The sequence below is a fragment of the Euleptes europaea genome, chromosome 9 (assembly GCF_029931775.1).
Source record: "Euleptes europaea isolate rEulEur1 chromosome 9, rEulEur1.hap1, whole genome shotgun sequence".
NCBI classification, from domain to species: Eukaryota; Metazoa; Chordata; class Lepidosauria; order Squamata; family Sphaerodactylidae; genus Euleptes; species Euleptes europaea.
The window spans coordinates 4,819,453-4,841,290 of NC_079320.1; the positions used below are offsets into that span (position 1 = coordinate 4,819,453).

At 48.8% G+C, this 21,838-nt stretch overlaps 1 protein-coding gene across 1 annotated transcript in view; it reads left to right on the forward strand.

Moving 5' to 3' along the window:
* The window catches only part of SLC4A11 (solute carrier family 4 member 11), a 152,251-nt gene that overhangs the window by 37,350 nt on the left and 93,063 nt on the right, over nt 1–21,838 (forward strand). The window contains exon 2 of the mRNA XM_056855771.1: nt 12,668–12,718. Coding sequence (XP_056711749.1) covers nt 12,668–12,718 — 51 coding nt within the window. The remainder of the gene's footprint in view (nt 1–12,667; nt 12,719–21,838) is intronic.

The following is a 21,838-nucleotide window of genomic DNA, read 5'->3' on the forward strand; positions in this document are numbered from 1 at the left end:
AATCTGAGTAGACGATACTGACCTTGATGGGCAGATTGTCTTACTTGGGATATGGCAGCTTTGTGTGTTCATGGGGAGAGCAAGCTGGCAGTAAAGACATTTGGGTGCATTTATAACCAGGGCAAGAGCTGTCATAGTGTTTGCGTTCAATCTGTAATATTCAGACAGCGAGGTATAGCGGTTAAAGTGTCAGACTAGAATGAACACACAGGGAGGGGCTGTGGCTCAGTGGTAGAGAATCAGCTTGGCATGCAGAAGGTCCCAGGTTCAATCCCCGGCATCTCCAGTTAAAGGGACCAGGCAAGTAGGTGATGTGAAAGACCCCTGCCTGAGACCCTGGGAAGTCGCTGCCTGTCTGAGTAGACAATACCGATTTTGACGGACCAAGGGTCTGATTCCTCACATGAACACACAAAGCTTCCTCATGCTGAATCAGACCCTCGGTCCGTCCAAGTCAATATTGTCTACTCAGACCGACAGTGGCTCTCCAGGGTCTCAGGCAGAAAAGGGTCTTTCACATCACCTGCTTGCCTGGTCCCTTTAACTGGAGATGCCAGGGATTGAACCTGGGACCTTCTGCATGCCAAGCAGATGCTCTACCATTGAGCCACAGCCCCTCACTCTGGGAAACCCAGCTTTGAATCCCCACTCTGCCGTGGAAGCTGACCAGGTGACCTTGGGCCAGTCACCCACTTTCACCCTGACCTATCTCCCAGGGTTGTCGTGGGGATAAAATGGAGGAGAGGAGATCGATGCAAACCATTTTGGGGTTCCCATGAGGTAGAAAGGCAGGATATAAATAAATTCTGCCCTGGGCTTATTAGGAGCTTGAGATGCAAATGTTATATGCATATAATTTGAATCCTCCAGAAAGCGAGGTAAACAGCTGCTGTTTCTGTGCAGGACAGGAAGAGCGACACCTTGGTCTGGTTTTAAAAGCCGCGTCTGTGCTGTTGCTTTCTGTGGTCTCCTCTCTCCCTCTTCACTTCATGTTCACTTCACATTCTTAGAGCTAGTTTCATATGGGTAGCCGCATTGGTGTGCAGTAGAAGAGTGAGATTCGAGTCCAGTCGCACCTTAGAGACCCACTGGGTTTCAAGAGAGACTGCCGAATCACAACTAATAATGAAGCTCATGACAATGCATTCTCCAGGATTGAATAGGGACCTAGGATTCCTGTCTCATTACCAATGCTGATTTCTCAACATTGACTAGAAGAAGGCGGCTTGGTTTTTATATGCCGACTTTCTCTACCACTCCAGGAAGAATCAAACTGGCTTACAGCCACCTTCCTGTACCCCTCCGCGCAACAGACACCCTGTGGGGGAGGTGGGGCTGAGAGAGCTCTAAGAGAGCTGTGACTAGTCCAAGGTCACCCAGCTGGCTTCTTGTGTAGGAGAGGGGAAACCAACCCAGTTCTCCAGTATTAGCCTCCGCCGCTCATGTGGAGGAGTGGGGCATCGAACCTGGTTCTCCAGATTAGAGTCCACCGCTCCGAACCACCGCTCTTAACCACTACACCACGCTGGCTTAGTTTCAGGTGGTGTGCAGCAGAAGAGCAAGATTCGAGTCCAGTAGTACCTTGAAGACCCACAAGATTTCCAGGGTATAACCTTTTGAGAGTCAAAGCTCCGTTCAGATCCTTTGCGCTGGGAGGGACGCCGAAGTGGGGTGGGAAGGAGCAATTCTGGCTGTGCGCGTGTTTCCCATAGGAGTGAATGTGCGGCACAGGGCCCGGGTACCAAAGGGTGCATCTGGCCGATCTGAGAGTGCGCCAAGGTGGAGAGGAGGGAGAGGGCGAATAGCAAGGTCTCAACACCGCTCTGGGGGAAGCGACCTCCCCCTGGGCCAGCAAACGCCACCTCTCGTGGGGCTTTTATGGGTTTCTGCTCTCCGCCACATGGAACCCCGCTGCCGATTATCAGGAGGCCTGACCTACTTTGGCAGCTCCTCCGGCGTTGCCGCTTGCTCATTAGGGTGCCTTTTCCCCCCCTGCCAGCTCTTTCCGCGGAGAGGGAAGCGGCGCTGGAATCGGGCACCGAGCTTTGACAGGAGCTCAAAGCCTGTTGGCACCGGAGACGAGGAGATGAGCTGGCTAATTTTTCGAGAACAGAACGACGATCTCGTTGGCAGGAGTGTAATTATAGGCACCGAGGGCAGCTTGCTGACCCTGGCAAAGTCGACGGCATCTTTCTGGTTTTAACTTCAGTAAATCGAGTCAGGACTCAATAAAGGAAGCCACAGCCTTCAGCTTGCAAGACCTGGAGGACTTTCGTTTATAGGGTTGCCACGAGTCGGAAGCGACTTGACGGCACTTAACACACACACACATGAGAAGACAAGAGTCACTGGAAAAGACAATCATGCTAGGAAAAGTTGAGGGCAGCAGGGAAAGAGGAAGACCCAACAAGGGATGGATGGACTCAATAAAGGAAGCCACAGCCTTCAGTTTGCAAGATCTGAGCAAGGCTGTCAAAGACAGGACATTTTGGAGGACTTTCATTCATGGGGTCGCCATGAGTCGGAAGCGACTTGACGGCACCTAACATACAAATCGAGTCAAGGCGTCGTTCGGAGATGTTTCCCCCCCCTCTACCTGGGGGCGGGGAGCCAGCTGGGGTTGCCAACTCTGGTTTGGGAAATTTCTGGAGACGGGGGGGTGGACCCTGATGAGGGACCTCAGAGCCAGCATGGTGTAGTAGTGGTTAAGAGCGGTGGTTTGGAGCGGTGGACTCTGATCTGGAGAACCGAGTTTGATTCTCCACTCTTCCACATGAGCGGCGGAGGTTAATCTGGTGAACCGGGTTGGTTTCCCCACTCTTCCACATGAAGCTGGCTGGGTGACCTTGGGCTAGTCACAGCTCTCAGCCCCACCTACTTCATAGGGTGTCTGTTGTGAGGAGGGGAAGGGAAGGCCATTATAAGTCGGTTTGATTCTTCCTTAAGTGGTAGAGAAAGTCGGCATATAAAAACCAGCTCTTCTTCATCTCCTTCTCTTCCTCTTACGAGGCATGAGAAAGAAAGGTCACATAGGAAACAATGATCTTTCAGAAGCCGATCAGGGAAAAGAACATTTGGAAGGGAATTGTAATTTTTGTTCAAGGGACACGGCAAACTTGTCTGCCTACCGTGTGAGGGGATGAGCCGGTGCTCCTTAATGTTGTTCCACAGTTCACCTTTAGTGGCTGGATTTATTAAAACTTCTTAATACTGTAATGTGTTTGACTGGTGGGACCCAATTTGCGGAAGATACTAAACTGGGAGGGATAGTAAATGCAGCAGAAGACAGAGCCAGATTCAGTGTGATCTTGACAGGCTGGAAAACTGGGCTAAAGCTAATGAAATGAATTTCAACGGAGATAAATGTGAAGTTCTGCATTTAGGTAGGAAAAATCAAATGCACAGTCACAGGATGGGGGAGACTCGTCTTTGCAGCAGTATGTATGAAAAGGATCTAGGGGTCTTAGCAGACCATGCACTGAACATGAGTCCACAGTGTGATGTGGACACTAAAAAGGCAAATGCGATCTTGGGCTGCATCAACAGAGGTATAGTGTCCAGATCACGCGAAGTGATGGTATCGCTTCACTCCGCTCTGGTTAGACCTCACCTAGAGTATTGTGTTCAGTTTTGGGCACCACAATTTAAGAAGGATGTAGACAAGCTGGAACATGTCCAGAGGAGGGCAACAAAGATGGTGAGGGGTCTGGAGACCAAGTCCTAGGAGGAAAGGTTGAAGGAGCTGGGTATGTTTAGCCTGGAGAGGAGAAGGCTGAGAGGTGATATGATAACCATCTTCAAGTATTTGAAGGGCTGTCATGTAGAGGAGGGTGCTGAGTTGTTTTCTGTTGCCCCAGAAGGTCGCACCAGGCTGAAATTAAATCAAAAGAGTTTCCGGCTAAACATTAGGAAGAATTTTCTAACAGGTTCCTCAGTGGAACGGGCTTCCTCGGGAGGTGGTGAGCTCTCCTTTCCAGGAGGTTTTGAAGCAGAGGCTAGATGGCCATCCGTCAGCAATGCTGATTCTGTGAATTTAGGCTGATCATGAGAGGGAGGGCAGGGAGGTTTGCGTCAGGGTTTGGCTTTTGCAGCCCTCTCTTACATGCCCAGATCGCCCCTTTGGGGTCAGGAAGCAATTTTCTGTGATTTTCTTTGGCCATCTTCTGGGCATGGAGTAGGCATCACTGGTTGTGTGTGGGAGGGAGGTAGTTGTGAATTTCCTGCATAGTGCAGGGGGTTGGACTAGATGACCCTGGTGGTCCCTTCCATCTCTAGGTTTCTATGACTCCCTAGTTCTGGGGTCAGCAAACTGTTTGAGCCCGTGGGCAACTTGGAAGGTTCGAAACAGCGTGATGGGCGCAGACACCAAATGGCTCCTTCAGGAGGTGGTGCCAGCCACAAAACGGCTGCCGCAGCTTCCCCTCCATCGCACAGCATAGGTCCATGTGCTGTGGCGGTAGCTGCCGCCGAAGCAACATTTGCAAAAATAGGCACGGCCAATCAGAAGCCGTGCTGGGCAAAAGCCCCACGAAGCCCCGCACACTTTCTAAAAACATTCGGTGGGTGCCAGGAAAGGGTGGGCATTACATCTGGGACCCTTGCAGTAGGGTTTCCCCCCCAGAGAGCTGGACACATCCTTGCTTATGATATGTACAGTGTAAACCAACCATTTTGTTGCCCTTGGTTAACCAAGCGCAGCAGGTTTCTGCATTAATGCTCACTAATGCTGGCTGTAGGGAGAAGAGATCTGCTTCCTAAGCCCAGATAATTAAAAAAGAAATGTCCCTTTTTATTACAATGTCGACGGCTTCTATTTTTAACTAGTATTTGTTTTCCTTTCCTCCAAGTTGGCACAAACTATAACTGTGCAGTCCAAAGCGAATTACCCCTTCCTTAGATCATTGACTTCAGTGGATTTAGAACGACATAATCCTGTTTAGGATTGCACTAGAGGCGCAACTCTCTGACCCGGAGTATACTCAGAAATAGTGTTCGAATAAGATTGGTAGGGTTAAATTCCATAGACATTGGATAGGAGACCACTAATGAAGTCCAGGGTTGCTACTCAGAGGCAGGCAATGGCAAACCATTCCTGTTTGTCTCTTGCCCAGGCTAGACTGATCTCATCAGATCTCAGAAGCTAACCAGGGTCGACCCTGGCTAGTATTTGGATGGGAGACCTCCGAGGAATACCAAGGTCATGACGTGGATCAGGGGGCTGGAGCAACTGCCCTATGAGGAGCAGATAAGACTCTTAGGGGTGTTTAGCTTGGAAAGAAGGCGGTTAAGGGGAGATATGATGGAGGTCTATAAAATTATGCATGGTTTGGAGAGAGTGGACAGGGAGAAGCTTTTCTCCCTCTTTCATAATACCAGAACGTGGGGTCATCTGCTGAAGCTGGAGGGTGACAGATTCCAAATAGATAAAAGGAAGTATTTCTTCACACAACGCATAGTTAAATTGTGGAACTCCCTGCCCCAGGATGTGGTGATGGCAGCCAACTTGGAAGGCTTTAAGAGGGGAGTGGGCATGTTCTTGGGTGACCTTGGGCCAGTCATTCGCTCTCGTCCTAGCCTAGCTCACAGGGTTGTTGTGAGGATGAAATGGAGGCGAGGAGGACAATGTAAGCCAAAATAATGTGGATAAGAAGGGAGGAAAGGGGGGAAAAGAGGCATTACGTTAATGGATGTCCCTGAAATTATCTATCTATCTATCTATCTATCTATCTATCTATCTATCTATCTATCTATCTATCTATCTATCTATCTATCTATCTATCTATCTATCTATCTTCTATCTATCTATCTTCTATCTATCTATCTTCTATCTATCTATCTTCTATCTATCTATCTTCTATCAATCTATCAATCTATCAATCTATCAATCTATCAATCTATCTATCTATCTACACACACACACACACACACACACACACACACACATACATATAATCAAGTATTCAGGGAATGCGGGATGGCTCTTTGTGTGTGTGTGTGTGTGTGTGTGTGTGTATTTAAGTCGCAGAGATTGCAAAGCTCCAGAAATGTTATTACCATATATATATTTTCCCCATTAAGAAAATTGAAATTGGTTGGCACACCAGCTGAGCTGCATTTGCTGAGGAATTTAATAAAGGAATGTTGTTCGATGGAAATGTGGAAATGTCAGAAATCTGAACAATGCAGATCTTTTGGTCGTGCTATTCTTCTGGCCTGTCTCGCAGCTGGATTTGACCTCTGCACCTTGTCAGGACCGAGTGGCGTGCGCCGTTCGGCTGGCTTTGTTATTCCAGAATACTGGAGCCGCAAAGGAGCATGCGCCTCTGTTCTCGGTTGCCTCTGATCTGACAATCCCGTTTTGCTCTACTTTTCCGTCTCCCTCTTTTCCTGAGATGCTGCCTCTTGGACTGCAGCAGGGATGAGTTTTGCACTTCTAAACGCTGCAGTTTCGAGAGGTGTGGAGAAGTTTGGCAAATTGCTCCTTTCTTGGCGGCTTACGCATAGTGAAATTATGGAACTCCCTGCTCCAGGATGTGGTGGCGGCTGCCAACTTGGAAGGCTTTAAGAGGGGAGTGGACATGTTCATGGAGAGGGGTATACATGGCTACTAGTCCAAATGGATACTAGTCATGATGCATACCTATTCTCTCCAGGATCAGAGGAGCATGCCTGTTATATAAGGTGCTTTGGAAAGCAGGCAGGATAATGCTGCTGCAGTCGTCTTGCTTGGGGGCTTCCTAGAGGCACCTGGTTGGCCATGGTATGAACAGATGGCTGGACTTGATGGGCCTGGGTCTGATCCAGCAGGGCTTTCCTTATGTTCTTATATACTGTGCAAGAATGTTCCATGTGTGGTCTTGTTCTGTAAATAATTATGATGAAATAGTAAAAAAAAAATGCAGTGGGGATGTGTAGTGTAGTGGTTAGGAGTGGTGGACTCTAATCTGGAGAAGTGGGTTTGATTCTCCACTCTTCCACACGAGTGATGGCGGGCTCTAATCTGCTGAACCGGGTTCGATTCCCCACTCCTCCACATGAAGCCTGGCGGGTGACCTTGGGCTAGTCACACTTCTCTCTGAACTCTCTCAGCCCCACCAACTTCACAAGTTCTCTGTTGTGGGGCGGGGAAGGGAAGGTGCCGTAGCTTAATTTCCCACAAAGGGGCTGCCGTAGCTTAATTTCAGTCGCATAGGGAAGATCTTCGTGCTGTGGCAGCAGCTGCTGCCAAAACAACAATTTGCACAAAACTAACACGTGTTTCAGCTGCTGAACCTGTGGTTGTATTGCTTCCCTTCTGGAACAGATTACTCATCTCTCCCATGTTTATGCCAGCGTGGTGTAGTTGTTTGGAGTGGTGGTTTGGAGCGGTGGATTCTGAGGCTGCTTCATGTGTTAATGGGGAGGGCCTGTGGCTCAGTTGTAGAGCCTGTGCTTGGCATGCAGAAGGTCCCAGGTTCAATCCCCGGCATTTCCAGTTAATGGGACTAGACAAGTAGGTGGTGTGAAAGACCTCTGCCTGAGACCATGGCTCAATGGCAGAGCATCTGCTTGGCATGCAGAAGGTCCCAGGTTCAATCCCCGGCATCTCCAGTTAAAGGGACCCGGCAAGTAGGTGGTGTGAAAGACCCTTTTCTGCCTGAGACCCTGGAGATCGGCTGCCGGTCTGAGTAGACATATACTGACTTTGATGGACCGAGGGTCTGATTCAGTATAAGGCAGCTTCATGCGTTCACGTGTTCATTTATTCAACCCGATGACACGGGCGTCTTCAATTGCTTGGCTGCCTGATTTTTTGTGGCTGGAGGTAAACGCTCTGGGATTCTGCCCTCCCTGTGCTCTTGTCTCTTAGCCCTTGCGCGTGGGTCTTGCTTCGTCAGCCATGGGGTAGTTGTAGCGATGCTCCGGGATTTCCTCGGTCTCTCCTTCGAACGCTTCAGGAGCAGGGTTATTGAGGAAGTGAGAGAATAGCAACTCATCAGGTGCCGCTGGAAAGGCAGCGAGGATCTCTAATAAAAGAGCACCGCTAGTTTGTTCTGTTGGGAAAAGCAACCCCGGATATAGCGACCTGCGGTCAACACAATCTTATTGTACAGCAGGCTTTGAGAATTGGGACTGTTCTCTGTCTCTCCTCCCAGCCCACTAAGTCCCCAGAAATTTGTTCTTTTGGGTGCATGGACCCTTAAAGACAGTAGTAGTAGTAATAGTAGTGGAGGAGGAAGAGGAGGAGGAGGAGTTGGCTTTTATATGCCAACTTTCTCTACCACTTAAGGAAGAATCAAACTGGCTTGCAGTCACCTTCCCTTCCCCTCCCCACAACCGACACCCTGTCAGGTAGGTGGGGCTGAGAGAGTGTGACTAGCCCAAGGTCACCCAGCTGGCTTTATGTGTAGGAGTGTGGGGGGGGGGGAAATCCAGTTCTCCAGATTAACCTCCGCCGCTCATGCGGAGGAGTGGGGGAATCAAACCCGGTTCTCCAGATCAGAGTCCACCGCTCCAAGCCACCGCTCTTAACCACTGCACCACGCTGGCTCTCAGTAGGGGACAAAGAGGGGTGTGCTGTGTGTGTGGGAGGGGGGCGAAATCAGTGGAAATAGCCACCACGGACACCCCCTTAAGTATTTGGGACTGCATGGTTGGATACAAGCTGTTACTATGAAGGGGTGTCCACTCTACATTGCAAAATTTTTGGGAGATTTGGGGGTGGAGCCTGGAGCAGGTGGGGTTTGGGGAGGGACCTGAATGGGGCATAATGCCATAGAGTCCACCCGCTAAAGCAGTCATTTTCTCCAGGGGAACTAATCTCTGTAGTTTGGAGATCAGTGGTAATTCTTGGACATCTCCAGGCTCTACCTGGAGGTTGGCGACCCTGTAACGTCGGCTCTCTCTGTTTAGGGTGATAAGTAGGAATACCAGTGAGAGTTGCACAGCTTACTTATTATTAATGATTGAAATCTTTTTTAAAAAACCCTTTCTCTTTTTTCTTTCTGGGCAGAGACCCGAGAACAGCGACATCTTTAAATAGCCCATCCTTGATACTTAGCCTTCACTGTAAGACAGATGCCCTGCTTTTATTTTCTTTCGAAAATCTCCTGGTTTTAGCCAGTTCTGTCTTTCGGGGACCTTAAAAATACAGGCAAAGCTATTCATGCAGTTGTAGGAAGTGCTGCCCGGAAGGGCTTGGGGAATGGAGGAACAATTGTTCATTAAGAAATGCACCACCCACCCATAAGAACATATGAAAGGTCATGCTGGATCAGACCGAGGCCCATCAAGTCCAGCAGTCTGTTCCCACTGTGGCCAACCAGGTGCCTCCAGGAAGCCCACAAGCAAGACTGCATCAGCACCATCCTGCCTGTGGTCCACAGCACCTAACATAATAGGCACGCTTCTCTGATCCTGGAGAGAACAGGCGTGCATCATGACTAACATCTGTTTTTACTAATAGCCATGAATAGCCCTCTCCTTCATGAACATGTCCACTCTTCTCTTAAAGCCTTCCAAGTTGGCGGCCATCGCCGCATCCCGGGGCAGGGAGTTCCCCCTTCCTTTAAAACCATAAAAACCTATTTCAAAACACGATTCTTCCACGCAGTCATGTGGACGCGTGGAGGTTCTACGTGTGCTGTCAGCTCTGCTGAGCCCCAAGGTGGATGCAATTCTGCATACCCTTTCCAAATAACGCCCTTTCCTTGTACCCATCCGCCATAAATTTATTAGTTATATTTACCAAATGCGTACCCCACCTTACAAGGCCCACCAAGGCGGCTAACGGTTTAAAAAGTACATGATGAAATCACATTTTAAAACCATTCAATTCGCACACATACCCCAAACACGCATTAGTAAAATGATTTAAAAAGTTAAAATCCGTACAAGACATAAGAACAGCAAGTAAAACCTTGGTTAGGAAGGAGGGGTCATTGAGGGTTTCATGCCGCACGAAACGAAGACGTCTTCGTCCACGGGCAGAAGGCAGCTACAGAAGGGGACAGGCGAATCTCCCTGGGGTGAGAGTTCTAGAGCTTTGGGGCCACGACCGAGAAGGCCCTGTCCCGGGTTGCCACCAGGTCTGCCCCAAGAGGTGGGGGGCACCTGAAGCATGGCCTCCAAAGATTACCGTCGTGGTCAGGAAGGTTCATTTGAGACCGTGGTCTTGGTATTTTCTTTCCTGACGTTTCGCCCGCAGCTGTGGCCGGCATCTTCAGAGGAGTAACACTGAAGGACAGTGTCTCTCGGTGTCAAGTGTGTAGGAAGAGTAATATATAGTCAGAAAGGGGTTGGGTATATACTATATTCTTCCTAATGTCTAGCCTATATATTACTCTTCCTACACACTTGACACTGAAAGACACTGTCCTTCAGTGTTACTCCTCTGAAGATGCCGGCCACAGCTGCTGGCGAAACGTTAGGAAAGAAAATACCAAGACCACGGTCACACAGCCCGGATAACCTACAAGAACCAATGAACTCAGACCGTGAAAGCCTTCGACAATATTTTGAACACATGAAGTTGCCTTATACTGAATCAGACCTTTGGTCCATCAAAGTCAGTACTGTCTACTCAGACCGGCAGCGGCTCTCCAGGATCTCAGGCATCTCTCCAGGGTCTTTCACAGCATCCACCCGCCTAGTCTCTTTAACTGGAGATGCTGGGGATTGAACCTGGGACCTTCTGCAGCCCCTCCCATTTTGTTCATTTGAGACTGAGAATATTTATACAGGTGCTAGATCTCGTCAGACCTCAGAAGCTAAGCAGGGTCAGCCCTGGTTAGTATTTGGATGGGAGACCACCAAGGAAGACTAGGGTTGCTGTGCAGAGGAAGGCCCTGGCAAACCACCTCTGTTAGTCTCTTGCCATGAAAACCCCAAAAAGGGGTCGCAGTAAGTCGGCTGCGACTTGAAGGCACTTTACACACACACACATTACACCTGAGATCACTGAGACAGTGCCACACCTGACTGCCCCATGGTGCCAGGGGCAGTTGGCACGTGTGGTGGTAGTGTACCGAGCCGGGGGGAAGGGCTGGTTGGGCGGGGAAGAGCATTCTGCGCCTTGGGGTGTGTGTGAACATAGCTGCTGCTTCATGAGTGACTTGTATGTGTGAGTGCTTGGCTCGGGTGGAAAGTTGGCAAGATTTGCCCAACTGCTGTGAAGCTCCACGCTTCCCAAAGAGGAAATGTTTAGCCTGAAGAGGAGAAGACTGAGAGGGGAATATGATAACCATCTTCAAGTACTTGAAGGGCTGTCATAGAGAGGATGGCACCGAGTTGTTTTCTGTTGCCCCAGAAGGTCGGACCAGAACCAACGGGTTGGAATTAAATCAAAAGAGTTTCCATCTAGACATTAGGAAGACTTTTCTAACAGTTGGAGCAGTTCCTCAGTGGAACAGGCTTCCTCGGGAGGTGGTGGGCTCTCCTTCCCTGGAGGTTTTTAAGAAGAGGTTGCAATGCTGATTCTGTGACCTTAGGCAGATGATGAGAAGGAGGGCATCGTGGCCATCTTCTAGGCATGGAGTAGGGGTCACTGGCAGTGTGGGGAAGGTAGTTGTGAATTTCCTGCATTGTGCAGGGGGTTGGACTAGATGACCCTGGTGGTCCCTTCCAACTCTATGATTCTATGAATCTATGATTCTACACTTGCCCAGTGGCTTGCAGATACGGCACCAAGGCCCTGGGCCCGCTCTCCATCATGTGAAAGATTTTATTGGTGTAACTTCACTGGCTTGTGGACATGTGAAAATCGGTACTTTCAAATTTGGCTCAATGCACGTGCAACGGCTCACCTAGAAAGTTCAGAGACGTTCTGGAGAGAGAAGTGGAACGTGTGGAGCGATAAATAGTTGCCAGCAGGGTGTAGTGGTTAAGAGCGGTGATTTGGAGCAGTGGACTCTGATCTGGAGAACCGGGTTTAATTCCCCACTCCTCCACATGAGCGGCGAAGGCGAATCTGGTGAACTGGGTTGGTTTCCCCACTCCTACACACGAAGCCAGCTGGGTGACCTTGGGCTAGTCACAGCTCTCTTGGAGCTCTCTCAGCCTCACCTACCTCACAGGGCGTCTGTTGTGGGGAGGGGAAGGGAAGGTGATTGTAAGCCGGTTTGATTCTTCCCTAAGTGGGAGAGAAAGTCGGCATATAAAAACCTCCTCTTTCTTCTTCTTCTTTTTCTTTCTCTTACAAAGGAGTTTCAAAGGGAGATTGGAAAGAGAAACTGCAGAATTACAGTTGATATTCAAACTAAAGTCAATGCATTTACCTGGGCTGAATAAAGACCTTGCATTCATGGCTCATGACCAATGCTGATTTCTCCACACCCATCTCTCCCCTGGACATCCCAGACTCTTCTGCACACCACACCTAATCCCATCACGCCTGCTATTCACATGTACATACTATTAACATTTACATACTAGTGCTTGTCTGAATTCACTCTCCTCTACTTAAAGACAGATGGATTCACTTTCTGTATCTGAAGAAGTGAGCTGCGGCTCACGAAAGCTCACACCCTGCCAGAAAATATTCTTGTTAGTCTTTAAGGTGCGACTGGACTCTTGCCCTTTTCTACTACTGCGGGCAGACCAACACGGCGACCCACTGTGAATTAAAAAAGTCAGAAAGCTTTCAGCTGCCATCTCATTAATTTTCCTCTCATTTCCTCTCTCCTTTTAGAAAGCCCACCGGCCGCGATGTCCAGAAATGGGTACTTCTTTGAAGAAACAGGCAAGTCGAATTTCATCTCCTCTCCCAGCAGCTCACCGCATTGTGCATGCTCAATGGCTCGGCCCACTGTTCTCTGAAAGATAACGGTGCCCGAGTGGTTCTGAAAGGCAGAGGGCACAGAACGTGGCAATCTGGCCTCCAGTTCTCCCCACTTACGAGCCCCATGTGCCCTCGCTGATTACCCACCCACAAAGCTAATTTAATTTGAGTCTTAGTCTGCCTGTAAGTAATACAGGGATTTGAGGTGTCAGCAAATAGAAATCGCCCTGCAAAGCTAGCCAGAGAAGAATGTCAGCAGCTTAGTAAAGGGCCCGCGGCTTAGCGCAGGGGTCCCAACGTGGTGGCCGTGGGTGTCGTGGCGCCCGCTGACACATTTCCTGGCGCCTGCCAAGTTTTAGAAAGTACTTTTATACAAATATATTAGAAAGTACTTTTATACAATATATATATATATATATATATATATATATATATATATATATATATATATATATATATATATATATATATATATATATATATATATATATATACACACCACACCACTATGAAACTAAGTAATACATGTAATTTCAAAAAGGTGATTTATAATTTCAAGTATAGACTTATAATATTCAAAATGCTTATGTCCCAACAATACAAACAAGGTTTTGCTATTTTATCCTTGCTTCGCATTAGCTTCATCAGAAGTCTGTTACTTTTATATCTTGCTAATTACAGGAGAATCTTGATCGCTTCTCTTAATCTCTCTGATTCTAATCCCATCGCCAAGCTGTTTATTCTGTTTGAATTGGCAGACCGCGCTGTTTGGGCCTCTGCCTCTCTTTCGCCAAGGTCTGCGAAGGTCTGCGCTTAAAATTAGAAATCACCTTTTTGAAACTATATACTGTATTTAGTTACATAGTGGTATTTTTTTTTGTATGCATGTGTTTTGGGTACCACTCCCTTACTGATATGTTGTATTGGCATAAGTTTTAGAAAGTAGGCAGAGCCAGGTGGGCCTTTTGCTCAGCGAGGCTTCTGATTGGTTGTGTGAGATTTGATTGGCTGGGCAGGTTTTTAAAAAGGTTGCTTTTGCAGCAGCTGCTGTGTGAATTGAAGATAAACTGCAGCAGCCATTTTTTAACAAACACAAAAAAACAACCCCAAACAGATTAAAACACAAACTCAGTGTAACGACATATATGAAGGGGGGCTGTGGCTCAGTGGTAGAGCTTCTGCCTGGCATGCAGAAGGTCCCAGGTTCAATCCCCGGCATCTAGGCAAGTAGGTGATGTGGAAGACCTCTGTCTGCCTGAGACCCTGGAGAGCCGCTGCCGGTCTGAGTAGACAGTACTGACTTTGATGGACCGAGGGTCTGATTCAGCATAAAACAGCTTCATGTGTTCATGTAAAACTTGCCATTCAGAATTGCAATTCTATTTTCAACCTCATTAAATGACATTGCTCTTTGCTTATATTGTTCCCTATCAGTTGGCACATTTATTGCTTGCTTATTACGTAAAGCTCTTTTATCTAAATTTGATTCAGTTCTGTTCCAAATTTCTAGCAATATAATAATTAAAAAAAACCATGCTGCTTTCCCCAAAATTCTGTGATTGGCCTATTATGTATGAAACCACACGGTCAGAATTTCTAAGGTGCCCGCCGGCTCAGAAAGATTTGGGGGGTGGGGGGCTGGCTTAGCCGTAAAGCACAAGAGAGCCAGCATGGTGTCGTGGTTAAGAGCGGCGGACTCTAATCTGGAGAACAGGGTTCAATTCCCCACTCCTCCACATGAAGCCTGCTGGGTTACCTTGAGCTAGTCACAGTTCTCTCAGAACACTCGGCCCCACCTGCCTCACAAGGTGTCTGTTGTGGGGAGAAGAAGGGAAGGAGATTATAAACTGGTTTGATTCTCTTTGCTTTGAAGAAGTTTGCAGATTCATTTCCTGGCATCTCTGCTGCCGGTCAAAGTAGGCAATACTGAATGAGATGGGTCGGTGATCTAACTCTGTATCAGCAAGCTTCATTGTCGATATTTTCACATATACTCACAAGTTCAAGGGGGCTGCTCTACCTCTGTGCCTCCCACAGATCGTAGCACACACCGTCCCCACGATGACGTGTTTGTGAAACCAGTTCTACCAGGTGGAGGAGAACCGCCAGTGGCCAGGGGTTGTGCATCCAAATCACAAGATGTCATAGTTGCGCTGTACACTGCATTGGTCAGGCCACACCTGGAGTCCTGTGCGCAGTTCTGGAGGCCTCACTTCAAAAAGGATGTGGACAGAATGGAGCTGGTGCAGAGGAGAGCGACGGGGATGATCGGGGGCCTGAAGACCGAGCCCTACGAGGAAAGGCCAAGGGACTTGGGAACATTCAGTCTGGAGAAGAGGAGGTTGAGGGGGGACAGGATTGCTCTAAGTATTTGAAGGGCTGTCACTACCTTTAGGGTTGCCACCTTCCAGGTGATGGCTGATCTCCTGCTTTTCCATCTGATCTCCAGGCGAGATAGATCAGTTCTCCTGGAGAAAATGGCCGCTTTGGGAGGCGGACTCTATGGCAAGTCCATAGACACTTGGAATACTGTGTACAGTTCTGGTCACCACACCTAAAAAGGGATATTGCAGAGCTTGAGAAGGTGCAGAAAAGAGCAACCAAAATGATCAGGGGGCTAGAGCAACTGTCCTACGAGGAGCAGTCAAAACTCTTAGAGCTTTTTAGCTTGGAGAGAAGGTGGTTAAGGGGAGACATGATAGAGGTCTATAAAATTATGCCCGGTATGGAGAGCGGGGACAAGGAGAAGCTTTTCTCCCTCTCTCATAATACCAGAACATGGAGTCATCTGCTGAAGCTGGAGGGTGAGAGATTCAAAACAGACAAAAGGAAGTATTTCTTCACACAACGCATAGTTAAATTGTGGAACTCCCTGCCCCAGGATGTGGTGATGGCTGCCAACTTGGAAGGCTTTAAGAGGGGAGTGGACATGTTCATGGAGGAGAAGGGTATTCATGGCTACTAGTTAAAATGGATACTAGTCACGATGCATGCCTATTCTCTCAAGGATCAGAGGAGCCATGGCTATTATATTAGGTGCTGTGGAACACAAGCAGGATAAATGCTGCTGCCGTCATCTTGCTTGTGGGCTTCCTAGAGGCCCCCGGTTGGCCGCTGTGTGAACAGACGGCTGGACCTGATGGACCTTGGTCTGATCCAGCAGGGCTTTTCTTATGGAGGATGGGGCTATCTATGGCTACTAGTCAAAATGAATGCTCGTCATGATTCAGACCTATTCTCTACAGGATCAGAGGAGCTGGACTGTTATACGAGGTGCCTTGGAACGTAGGCAGGATGGTGCTGCTGCAGTCAGTCTTGTTTGTGGGCTTCCTAGAGGCACCTGGTTGGCCACTGTGTGAACAGACTGCAGAACCTGATGGACCTTGGTCTGATCCAGCAGGGCTCTTCTTACGTTCTTATGAAACGGGCAAAGGAAGACCTTTCCTTCCTGAGCTGCCTCTTTTTCTGTGTCAGCTCCAGGGACCCATTAATTGGTTTTGCTGGCAAGACCGAGCTTCTATGCTGCTCCGGGGCACGGAGGTCTCTAGACAGTTGCTGTTGTTGTCCACAGTCGTTGTCTCCCTCGCCCCCCCGGCCCGGTTGTTGTTTTTGGCTCTATTGTCGAGTTTGGTATGTGCGCCTTGTTTATAACTCTCCAGATTCTTTGCCCGGCAATGAAATTAATCCAGATGCTCTTCTGAACTAAATCCTTTCAAGATGGAGCTAGGGTATTTTTTTTCCCTCTGCCCGTCGGGCGCATATTGAACACAGGCGCGCAGAGCACATGCAAACCGCACAAGGCTTTTTGTTTAGTCTCCTGGAGGCTGCTCGCTTCCTGGGGCAAATTCACCTTGCTGGTGCCATAAAAATTCCACCCGGAGGGATTACTGGGCGTAGATACTTGTTTCACACACGGCTGCATAATGTTCCAGTGCAAGGCCGGCCAAGGGCCCTGCTCCGGAGGACCCGTGTGCGAAACTCTTCCCATGGCAGAGAATGAGACAAACCAGATTCTGCGTTGCCTCTTCTCTCCAGCCTCTCTCCTTCTGTTCTCTGCAAACATCTGTTCTCCCAGCTCTAATCATAGAATCATAGAGTTGGAAGGGGCCATAGAGGCCATCTAGTCCAACCCCCTGCTCAATGCAGGATCGGCCTAGAGCATCCCTGACAAGTGCTTGTCCAGCCTCTGCTTAAAGACTGCCAGTGGCGGGGGGAGTTCACCACCTCCCTAGGTCGCTGAATCCACGGTCAAACAAGTCTCACTGTAAAATATTTCCCCCTAATATCCAGCCAGTACCTCTCCGCCTGCAATTTAAACTCATTATTGTGAGTCCTGTCCTCTGCTGCCGACAGGAACAGCTCCCTGCCCTCCTGTAAGTGACACCCCTTCAGATACTTCAAGAGAGCAATCCTGTCCCCCCTCAACCACCTCTTCTCCAGACTGAACAGTCCCATGTCCCTCAGCCTTTCCTCGTAGGGCTCGGTCTGCAGGCCCCTGATCAACCCCTGATCTTCGATCCCTGTGGATCACACTATTGATGCCATCTCCTTCTGGGCTTTGCTGCCACTCTCTCTTTCAGCCCCCCTTCAGGATTTCCATGAGAGGGTGGGCAGGAAGGGATGAGTCAGTGCTCGACTCTTGTGGCCCTTCCTTACATGCCCAGGGTAATGCTGATCACCATTTTGGGTCCAGGAAGGAATTTTCCTCCAGGCCCGATTGGTCAGGGATCCTGGAGGGTTTTTGCCTTCATCTGGGCATAGAGCAGGGGTCACTGGGGGAGTGGGGAGAGGGAGGTAGTAGTGAATTTCCTGCATTGTGCAGGGGGTTGGACTAGATGACCTCTGAGGTCCCTTCCAGCTCTATGTTTCTAGGTTTCTTCCTCACTGAATTTGGCTGCATCAGGACACGAGAATTTCCACTCTTCCAGAAATCTCATAGGCAGCTTAGCTGGGTGGCTGCCTCAACGCAGAAACCCCCCCCCCCACACACACACACACTGCGAACTTCCAAATGAAGGAAGCAGGGGAATAAGTGTAGTATACCTCACCCCTACTTTTTATGGTTTCAGTTGCCCTTAGCGCTTCATAAGAACATAAGTAAGGCCATGCTGGATCAGACCAAGCCCCATCAAGTCCAGCCGTCTGTTCCCACAGTGGCCAACCAGGTACCTCTAGGAAGCCCACAAGCAAGACGACTGCAGCAGCACCATCCTGCCTGTGTTCCACAGTACCGCATATAATAGGCATGCTTTTCGGATCCTGGAGAGAATTGGTATGCATCATGACTAGTATTCATTTTGACTAGTAGCCATGAATAGCCCTCTCCTCATAAGAACCTAAGAAAAGCCCTGCTGGATCAGACCAAGGCCCATCAAGTCCAGCCGTCTGTTCACTCAGTAGCCAACCAGGTGCCTCTAGGGAAGCCCACAAACAAGATGACTGCAGCAGCGTTATCCTGCCCATGTTCCACAACATCTCATATAATAGGCTTCCTATGACAGCGGGCAATGTCTTCCAACAAGGAGTATTTGTAGCCTTCCCTAGCGGAGTGGGTAGGAGATAAATTGTTAGGAGGGGGCCCACAATAGGCCCATGGTCCTTAGGTTGTGGAGGACGTCCGTAGAGACCATGATTTGGCAAAAGCCAAAGAGTGACTGTCATCAGTGAGCATGCAGAGGTCTCATTGAGCTGACCTAAACTGAGGTCCTTTAGGTGGAGATGCCGGAGGTTGAACCTGAGACCTTCTACGTGCAAAAAATCAGGTCCTCGGCCACCAAGTCACAGCCTCTCCTTGGCGGAACTTCCACAACAGCGTGTGCACATATTGCATGCTACAAAAGGGTCGTTATGCTCTGTCTGAGAACTTCTGGAAGCATGTGAACATTCAGACCAACATTGTGCTGAGTCTGTGAAACCCAACGCCGTCTCTTCTGACCAGCAGATGCTCATAGGGGTCTCGGGCAGAGGGAGATCTTCTCCTGCCCCTGGAGATGCTGATGTGGGGACCCTTTGCGTGTTCATCGGGTTTTGCCCCGCTGGGTCGCGGTCCCTCCTCAGCTCGGTTGCATTCTCCTTGATAGAAAATTGATGATTCCCCCACTCCCCCCCAAATCAATTTTCTGGGATGCTTGGGGGTAAGAGGCAACTTGAAAGGACTTATTAACGAAATAGCTGGTGTAAATATTAATGGCATTTGCAGTATGTACATCCCGCAATGACATTCACAGCACGAACGGCCGCATGTTCTGCCAGCACATTGGCTGTTCAGAAACGCTGAGCTGTTTTCATAATGTAATTCGGTTTCTTCTGGCTGTTGCACGAGATGCTTTTTAAGCAGAGCTGCTTTATCATTTCCAGCATGGATTTGTCTCGTAGTGTAGTGGTTAAGAGCAGTGGACAACTGGTGAACCAGGATTGTTTCCTCACTCCTCCCCATGAGCGGCGGACTCTAATCTGGAGAACCGGGTTGGTTTCGCACTCTTCCACATGAAGCCTGCTGTGTGACCTTGGGCCAGTCACAGTTCTCTCTGAACTCTCTCAGCCCCACCTACCTCACAGGGTGTGTGTTGTGGGGAGAGGAAGGGAAGATGAGTTTGATTCTTCCTTAAGCTGTAGAGAAAGTTGACATATAAAAACCAACTCCTCCTCTTCCTCTTCCTCTTCCTCTTCTCTGCAGAGAGTGCAGAGGCGCTTGACAGCCCCCCGCCTGCCTTCCCTGGAGTTCCGGGAGGGGGGGCGGGGGTCTTTAAACCCCTCTGCGCTGCCTGCGCAGACAGCGCAGAGGGGCTTGTTTAAAGGGCCTCGCGCGCGCCTTCAAGCCCCCTGAAGGTGCGTGGGGGTCCCTTTAAACAGATCTGCGCCTCCCAGCTTGGAGGCGCAGATCTGTTTAAAGGGCCCCCTGCGCGCCTTCAGGGAATCTCCCTGAAGGCGCGCGGGGGGGTGAATTTTCCCCCGAACTCCAGATTACCCCCCCCCCGAATTTTGGGGATCCGAAGCGGGGGAGTTCGGACTTCGGCACGGCCCGAATAAAAACGGGCCGAATTTTGCCGAAGCCGAACTATACCGAATTTTTTTTCAACAACCCTAGATATAGCTGTTTTAATCATAAAAAAAAAAATGGCCCCTTCATCCATGAGACGGTCTCTTTCGAATGGAAAACGATAGAAGGCCTATGGTGTCCGGCCCCCCCCCCACCGTTGCCACAAAATTATAGAATCTGAAAAAACTCAGTTGCCCCCACTTCTGAAACCAAAGCATCTCCCTTTCTCCGCACAGAAGGGTTTGTGGACTCAACTGTAATTCCTCCAGCAGTAAGATCAGCGGGGGTTCAGGCAGACAATGCTAGGATGATTGCTCAAAGCTCTCAAACTAATTTACAGACAGATATCTCTGTGAATAGCAGCAACTCAGATTATAATTTATTAGCCACAGAGGCACTTTTAATTTCTGAAACTGTCCCAAAAATCTTTCTTGCTTTGAGGTTAATGGCTGATAGAAGAAGAAGAAGAATTGGTATTTATAGGCCGACTTTCTCTACCCCTTAAGGGAGAATCAACCCAGCTTACAATCACCTTCCCTTCCCCTCCCCACAACAGACACCCTGTGAGGTAGGTGGGGCTCAGAGAGCTGTGACTAGCCCAAGGTCACCCAGCTGGCTTCGTGTGGAGGAGTGGGGAAACAAATCCAGTTCTCCAGATTAGCCTCCGCCACTCATGTGGAGGAGTGGCAGAATCAAACCCGGTTCTCCAGATCAGAGTCCACTGCTCCAAACCACCGCTCTTAACCACTATACCACGCTGGCTCTCAGTACAGGTTCAGTATCCCTTATCCGGATAGCTTGGGACCAGACAGCTTATTCGGACAGCTTGGGATGGTCCATATTTCAGATCTCTCTGTATTTTGGAATATTTGCATATACATAATGAGATATCTTGGGGACGGGACCCAAGTCTAAACGCAAAATTCATTTATGTTTTATATACACTTTACACACATAGCCTGACTGTAATTTTAAACAGTATTTTAAATAATTGTGTGTACATTGACCCATCAGAAAGCAAACTGGTGTCCTGCCGAGGGCCTGCGAGTCATGCTTACATGCCGGCTGGTTATCGGGTCGGTCCTAATAAGGGATACTCAACCTGTATTGATAAGCTACAATCAACTTGTACAAGGGAGGTAGCAAATCAGTGTGCCTCTCAGGAAAAAGCAGGAAATAAACCATGTAATACTGACAATCAAAATGAAGACGGGGAATTATTTCATGTGACAATAAAGTGTCAGTCCACTCTTTTCCTATAAAGAGGAATTGTCCCTCTTGAAAGTCCATCTGGAGGGTTAAAGATCATTTGAGTTTTTTTTAGTTACTAAAAACCTGGATTGATTTGATCCCCGTTTTGACCCTCTTCCTTGTTCCATTCTTCAGCGAAGGGCAGTTCTAATTTTTAAAACCTCTGAAATTCCCAGAATGATTTTTAATAAGTAGAAGATGTTATTAAAATATAGAGTTCATATTAACCGAGTTTTTAAAAATAACATAATCTACTCTCTTTGGTGCAACAGTCTCAGGCAAGAGGGAGAACCAGGTATCTACTAACAAGAAGGGAGCCAGCATGGTGTAGTGGTTAAGAGCGGCGGACTCTAATCTGGAGAACCTGGTTGGTTTCGCACTCCACATGAAGCCAGCTGGGTGACCTTGGGTTAGTCACAGCTTTCTCAGCCCCACCTACCTCACAGGGTGTCTGTTATGGGTAGGGGAAGGGAAGGTAATTGAAAGCCGGTTCGATTCTCCCAGTACACTGGATTCGTTTCCCTCTCCTCCACATGAAGCCAGCTGGGTGAGCTTGGGCCAGTCACAGTTCTCTTAGGGCTCTCAGCCCCACCTTCCTCACAGGGTGTCTGTTGTGGGGAGAGGAAGGGAAGGCGATTGTAAGCTGGGTTGATTCTTCCTTACGTGGTAGGGAAAGTCGGCATATAAAAACCAACTCTTCCTTTTTCTTCTTTAATGCATTCATTCGCCCAGCCACTGCAGCATGTAGATTTTCATGCACAGGGCAGGAAACGTCACTCTTGGCTTTTGGG